General features: G+C 34.4%; 1 protein-coding gene across 1 annotated transcript; it reads left to right on the forward strand.

Annotated features, from left to right (window-relative positions):
* The first annotated feature begins 2468 nt into the window (after positions 1–2468).
* Positions 2469–5771, forward strand: LOC114278616 (Homeodomain-like superfamily protein). Its single transcript, XM_028220698.2, has 2 exons — positions 2469–3033; positions 4759–5771. Exons 1-2 carry the CDS (start codon positions 2633–2635, stop codon positions 5507–5509), a joined length of 1152 nt encoding a protein of 383 aa, XP_028076499.2. The 5' UTR covers positions 2469–2632; the 3' UTR covers positions 5510–5771.
* The last annotated feature ends 1849 nt before the right edge of the window (positions 5772–7620 follow it).

A 7620-nucleotide genomic window follows, 5' to 3' on the forward strand; every position in this document is an offset into this window, starting at 1 on the left:
CTTAACCAGGATTTTATGCAACCAAAATAGCCGGAGTTTAGAAAATGGTGTTTCAATTACCATAACTTTCAACAGTTAGAGAAACTTAAGAACTAGTATTATCTTCATCTTGAAAAACATCAGAAACTAAAATCTTTTCCAGAATGGTATTTTGAATTTGCCAATATCATGGACTTACTTCTAGAACCTCAACTCAATGTCTTGGATGATATATATAAGACATGATTAACAACAAATGGACAAAGTATTAAGTCTATACATCTGCCTTCGCAGTCATTAGAACTAGCACCAAGCCTAGATTTTTGTTCCAGTAGTTCCCTTGTTATTACAGCTTTTGTCAAACCAGCTGACACGTTTTGGTGACCTCGTTCCTATAATTAAACAAAATAACTATGCAAATCTTCATTTCCAAACTGTAGGAAAACAATTAACCAGGATTGAAGAATCAATCGCAGAATTGGTACAAAATTAGACAGCCAAATCCAAACCAGATTCCACTATTCAACCAGTAAACATTAAACCCCCTTTAGAAGTGTCTAATTTCAAACTTAGATCAACCAAACAGGATAATGAATTTATGCATGCTCTTATTAATAAAATGAAAAACATTCAAATAGGGTAGTCCGGTTTTCAAATTAATGTGCTTTCTCAACAGCCATCAGCTATTCTTAGTGATAACGACGACCTGTCCTTATCACAGATTCTTGAAATCCAGAATAATTTCCAAGATATTCAATCTATAAATAAAACTTATTTTCCTCAACAAACTTCCATAATGGCTTTAACAAGACCAACTCGGTATTATTATTCTCGACCTACTCCCCAGGATATCCTCTATGAAAAAGATTTCCTCCATTTTCCGAAATCTTACCATGGTAAAACTAGGCCTAGGAGGTATTTGAGCCGGCGGGACGGACCTAGGCTTGGGCTCAGGCTTGGGCGGGCCTGAACATTTATTTTTTTTTCTTATTTTTTTTCTAAAATTTTATTATTTTCCACTAAAAATGACACTTGGCCTCGAACCAGGTTTTGAGTGGGCTAGAAGCGGATCGATAAGCCAGGCCACGAGTCGACTCAGCCGGGTCGGGCTTCAAAATGACGGCTTAGGCCTAGACCCAAAGTCTCGGACTGGGCTCAGGCTTGGGCTTGGACCTACCTAGGCCAGGCCCACATTGGGCCGAGGGTGTGCTTTAGGTTGCCCACAGGCCATGGGCCATTTTTATACTCCTATTATAGTTTGATGCGAGTTATTTATGATATTAAGTGATTGTGGTACTATTAATCCCAATAATTTTTATAATTAACAATTTTCTTATGTATATAAAATTTTATTGTAAAATTTTGTGGATTAATTATTGTTAATATCTACGAGTATGATCTAATATCATAACTTGCCGCTATTAAAATATAATTTAAAATTAAAATAATTTATTTATCACACAAAATATATAACCTATTTTCCTGTACATCTCACTAATTATTACTATTTAAATTAAATAGAATATTTAATAATACATTTCTGTTCATAAATCATAAACAGTAGGGGTGAGCAGCGGATATACCGATTCGCTAAAACTGACCGAACCGAACCGAACCAATCCGTCGCATTTTGGACGGATGCATGATGGCGAGCGGACGGTTGCAGATTGATTTTCTCCAATCCGCCAATTTGGCGGATGGATGACGGATTTGAGGTTCCTTTGGCCGCAACCGAACCGCCAAACCGCGAGCACCCTTAATAATTTATAAGACTTTGTGTTTTCAATTTGTTTAAATATTTTGTTTGTATTTTCAATTGAAAAAGAGTTCAAATATTTTGTTGAAAAAAAGTTTTCAACTTGAATATATTTTTTGAATTGAAAAAAATAAACCTATTATTTATCTATATTTTTTTATTTTTAAATCTAACTCTAAAAGTAATAAATAGAAAATATGATATATGCTGGTTGATTTTTGTTTTCAAAAACATATATAAATGTAACAATACAGAAACATACAATCTTTACTATTGCTCTGTTTATGGTTTTGGTGGTTTGAATTGTTTTTATATTTTAAGAACCATAGATTGTAATACTTTATGTGGACGAGGCATGCTGTGATTGTAACATGTAGATGAGGCATGCAGTGATTGTGATAATTTAAAGTTTCAAACTTTCTTTCTTTGGATGAGGCATGCAGTAATTGTAATACTTTTTTAAGTCATTGACTGTAATATTTTTTTTAGGAAGTGCACAAGTTGAATTATGTTGAAAATTTATAAAATTTCAAACCGCCAAACTGATTCGTATCTATCCGCCAAACCGTCAATCTGCATCCGCTGGATTGGCGGATGGATACGGATTGATTTTCTTCAATCTACCAATCTGATAAACGAATGGCAGATTAGAGATTCCGTTGCCGCAACCGACCCACGCCCACCCTTAATAAACAGTTATGCGATCATTTTTAAATAACATGAGTGAAAATACAACATGAAGCGAGTGTAATTTATTCAAAAATATAGGGCAATTGTTTGATAAAAAACACTCCTCTACAATATGATTCACCCATTTAACTCTATTTTTTACCAGCCCCATTTCACCTATCCATCTCTCATCCTCATCAGCGGCTTTATTTTTTTTAACCTTTTGCTATGGAGGTCTTCACAGGCGACCGACAACTACCAAACGACGACGTCGAGTTCCCAGTACACTTGACGCCTTTTCCCGAAGCTTCCCACATACTCTACGCCGATCGGACGGCGGAGATTCCGCCGCCGCCGGAGACGGAACACCACTCCCAGCCGCCGCCGCCGCAGAAGCTCCGTCCGATCAGATGCCACGGTCGGACCTTGCCGGAGTATTCATATCCTACGGTGGCTGAAAGAAGTGGGGGTCTACTGAGTTGTGATGCCGAGTTAGGGTTTCTGACTCAGCTACTCAATGGAGGGAGTACATCTGAAGTTCCGGCGATACAGCAGAAAATGAAGTCGGAGATTAATGCTGAGTGTTTGAATTTAATCTCTGCGGGGCCTCTTTTTGAAGCCGAATTAAGGTTTTAATTCTTCATCTCTAGTCTCTGTTTGTTTGTGTCTATTTTATATAGTTTTTGGTATGATTGTTGTTTTGATTTTTTTTATTATTTATTTTTATCTTAACTTTTCGTATGCTCATTTGCCTGTAATTTTTACGTGTTTTGCATATTTGTTTAGGAGTAAGATAAGGGCTGTTTGGTTACAGATTGTTTGGTTATAGTTTATTATGCAGAAATAATTTAAATAAATTGATTATTTAAAAGCTGGGGAAGCGGTGTATTTTCTGATTATCAGCTTTTTAGCTTAAAAAAAGCTTCACCAAACAGGGCTGTTAGAGCTTCTAAGTGGTGATTATTGCTTATTTTAATTTGGGAGTATCTGCTTCTGTTTATAGTTTATTAGACTGAAATAACTTAAATAAATTGAAAAAACTGATGATCTGATTATCGGTTTTTAACTTAAAAAATGCTCTACCAAGTCATGTGCTGTGCTTTTGACTTAAATTTATTTATCATTTACAAAGTCTTTTTGAAAATTATATAACTAGTTTTATTGTTAAGTGGTGTTGAACTTGTGTCTTATATTTTTATTTATTAAAGTTTTTTTTTTTTTTCTTTCCCTTTTCTAATATATAGTGGGTCTCTTTATTTAATTAGTGTATAAGCACTGTTTATTTGGTTCTCAAAAGCTTTGACCAAGGGAAAAGATAATTGTGTTGGCATAATTTCATGCCACCACTTAAAATTTTAAAGAATAATGACTTCACAGCCTGAGTTTATAATAATTGTGATTAATCATGGCGGAGTGAATCGAGATGATGATAAATATAGCCATATTTACACTTTGTATGACTTGCATTGAGATTGTTGAAATTATTTAGGTTGATTTGTTTTTTGAATAATGCTATACAAACAGAAAAAACATACAAAAAAAACTTGTACGGAAAGATGTGGCTGAATTGTTATTGTAGGCTTATCACTTCAAAATAAAGAATCGACCGATGACTATTAATTACGAAAATGCCACTGTGACATCGTTGTGGTTGCAAATTTTGTATAATATTTCTATAAGAATGGTCTATTAACTAGGCTGAGCCAGTCCAAAGATGAATCCTTGTGATGCATTACATTTTTATTGATGTTTAGTTTGTATTTGCTAGTGGAGGTGTAGAAATGTTGGCACTGGGGTTGCAGCTGGTGTGAGTAGTGGCGGTATCACTTGTGTGACATTCATGGGATAGTGGTTCGTAATAATAGATGCAGAGAGGTGTTTGGGATTGGTGGGATGGTATTGGTGGCAACATGTGTCACCGTGCTGTTGAGGCTTCTAATAGTTTTTGCAGTAATGTTTTATCTGTTGGAGGTGGTTTTCAAATTTGAAACTTCAATGCCCTTTAATAGGATTTTGGAAGAATGTTTTTTCTTGCTTCTGAGAGAGTCAAAGGTCATTGAAATTTTGGCTTCCCCAAAGCAAACAAAACAGTCCTAAAATGCTAAGAAACGATTACTTGATATGTTTATGCTCATCAGTTGTTGATTAAGAAGATCAAGAAAGCTTTTGCCTCAGGGATCTTGTTGTGGAAAAATGCGATGTGATAAATTTATGAAGCTTGTGTGGGCAAAAAAAAAGTGGGAGAATATATAAAGTGATGGAAATTCTATATGGTGAAGCAGTTTCAGGACTCACTTAAAAATCCACACACCAGACCATCATTGTTGAACTAATGTTGTTGTTCTCTGTTTCAGTTCATCTTCAGATGATGATGGTGATTCATCAGAAGCCATGACAGAACCTTCAAATCGTAAGAGGAAGAGAAGAACAAGGAAAAAGCTCGAATTGTATCTGGAAAATATGATGAGGAAGGTGATCCAAAGGCAAGAGCAGATGCATAAACAGCTGATAGAGATGATAGAGAAGAAGGAAAAGGAAAGAATCCAGAGAGAAGAAGCTTGGAAGCAGCAAGAGATTGAAAGGGCAAAGAAGGATGAGGAATTAAGAGCCGAAGAGAGGTCTCGTAGCCTAGCTCTCATTTCCTTCATTCAGAATTTGCTAGGCCATGAAATTGAAATCCCCAAATCGTTGGAAACTTCATGCCCAGAAAAAGATGAATGCGAAATACATGATCAGAAAGATCTCAGGTTTGATCCGTGTAATAAGAGATGGCCAAAATCTGAAGTACAAGCCCTCATTACAGCTCGAACTGCTTTGGATCATAAGTTCCAAAAGGGACCGAAAGGCTCCATATGGGAAGAGGTATCTGTTGGATTGTCTAACATGGGTTATAGCCGAAGTGCGAAGAAGTGCAAAGAGAAATGGGAAAACATCAACAAGTACTATAAAAGAACGATGGAGAATGGAAAGAAGCGTCCCGATAATGGTAAAACTTGCCCATATTTTCATGAACTTGACACTTTATATAAAAGTGGACTTATTAATCCGGGAAATGCTTGTCTTTGTATAAAGAATGAGATCGAGGACAAGAGTGTGGATGAGTAAATATTGGCGAACTATATTTACCTTTGGTGTCCACGATGACCTTGAAGAAAGAGCTGTTGGAGTGAAGTATGATAGGCACCTCGTAACTATATATTTTATTGTGCCTTGATGTCTTTTTGCAGTATTCTTGCACCACCTTTAATGTTCTTTGGTTGTACGTTACAATTTTGCGCCTGATTGGCTGTGAATGAGGTTTGTTTGCGATTGCAATTGCAATTGCAATTGAATAAACAGAAAAAGAAAAAAATGCAGTTTTTGTCAATCGGAGTAGTGCTATCTAGTTGGTTGGTATTTGTTTTTGGTTTGTTTTTCTCATTTTATTGCTTGGATGATATGCTTGTATTAAATTCTTGTTCTGGTGATGTAGGCGGTGGTTCTTCATGGCTGGTTTCTGTAGAAACATTATCAAAGGTATTTTCGACTCGTACATACAGAGTTCCAAAGTGAGTTTTGAGGCCGAGTTTTAAAAAAAAAAAATATGTTTTAAGATATTCAAGACTTGAGTAGATATGGAGGCAGCTTCAACCTCTTGATAAAAATCACAATGGCAAAAGTCAACCATACACACACACATCTATAACTTGCATCCTTGATAAGCTGTGATTTGAGAATTAGAACTTGCTTCAAGGTCTGATAAGAAAATCCTCCAAATTGGTTACTTCTATATGGTGCTTGTAACTTCATTAGAACTAACTAGTATTACATGCCTATGTATAGGAGAAATTTTTTAACAAGTCTGCCTTACATTTTTGGTGATGTGCCCTTGCAATGGTGTAGGGTCATGTAATTAGCGTTTTTTTACTTTTTTCCCCTATGTTTTAGGGCTGAGCAAGGAATCCGTGAAATTCGTAATTCGATTCAGTCTAGTCCAATCCAGTAGGTTTTGATTGGTTTTTTAAATCCGTGGTTCGGTTCTGGATTGAAAAATTAAAAATCCGTAGTTTACGGATTGGTTCCGGATTGAACCCCATGATTCCGGATTGGAACCGATTCGGACCGTATACCAAATAGTCTATATTTTTATTATACACCCTCCGGAATAGTATCTTCTCTTATTTTATATAAAACTTAGATCCAAACCTAAACTCGCATAATATCTTTTTTTATTATTTTTGTTTGCTAGTTTTTAGTGTTAATTTGTTATGGTCTAAATACTTATAGTGGAACTACTTTTCTAATGGTTATTTAAATTTTAGAACAGTATGTCGCTATTATAAAAAAACATGTTGCTATTGTGAAAGTAATATGGTGCTATGTTTATATTTTTATGAAATGAAAGTGTTATATATATTTTTTGTTATTTAATTATGTAAATCCGTGTTCCTAAACCGATCTAATCCGTATTTAAATGGGTTGGTTCGGATTGGTTTCACGATTTAAACGGATTGGATTAGTTCTAATTTTTCAGGAACCGTAGATAACGAATTGGTCCTGATTTTACCTCAATCCGGATAATGCTCACCCTTATTATGTTTTACATAAAGTGATTTGGTATTCTTTTATTATAAGGTCGACACACAGTGTAGGACAGACCTATCAAATAACTTCTCATATGTATAGACAAATGGTCAAATGAATGGGATATCTATACACATTAAGAGCATGTTTGTCATCAACTAAATAGTCAAGTTTTTTTTTTTTTAAAATAAGTTAAGAAGTTTAAATTTTATTTGTCATTAACTAAAAATACTAAAAAGTCGTTCAACTTTTTTACTAATAGAAAGTAACCTTTATAGTAATTTCTCAAATGCATCAATTTTTTATTTTGTAAATTTTTTTATATTCTAAAAAAGTCAAAAAAAATTAAAATATATTTTTAAAAAAGATCCCACTAAAACCAAATAGGCTAAGTCAGATAAAACTTTAGCCTCAACTAATGCCATTGTTGAAGTAATAAAATATAGTGTTGGGCAGGATGGTGAAATGGAAAATAGATAAATAAAAATTATAATAAATATGAAAAGAGAGATTACAATGTGCACCCTAAAATATACTATTCATTTTATAATTTTTTTATAAAATTTCGTAACATAAACCACAAAATATAATAACTTTTCTCATTAAAAAATGTTATAATAAAAATAAAAAAGTGTCATAACAAAAATCACACA

Source organism: Camellia sinensis, chromosome 9 (genome assembly GCF_055761805.1).
Source record: "Camellia sinensis isolate YWXY chromosome 9, ASM5576180v1, whole genome shotgun sequence".
NCBI classification, from domain to species: domain Eukaryota; kingdom Viridiplantae; phylum Streptophyta; class Magnoliopsida; order Ericales; family Theaceae; genus Camellia; species Camellia sinensis.

What these genes read in the sequence shown, in the direction of transcription:
- LOC114278616 (XM_028220698.2), top strand. Translation starts at nt 2,633, where the DNA reads ATGGAGGTCTTCACAGGCGACCGACAACTACCAAACGACGACGTCGAG. An exon ending in CTTTTTGAAGCCGAATTAAG is followed by an intron (nt 3,034 to 4,758) that starts GTTTTAATTCTT and finishes TCTCTGTTTCAG; the next exon opens with TTCATCTTCAGATGATGATG.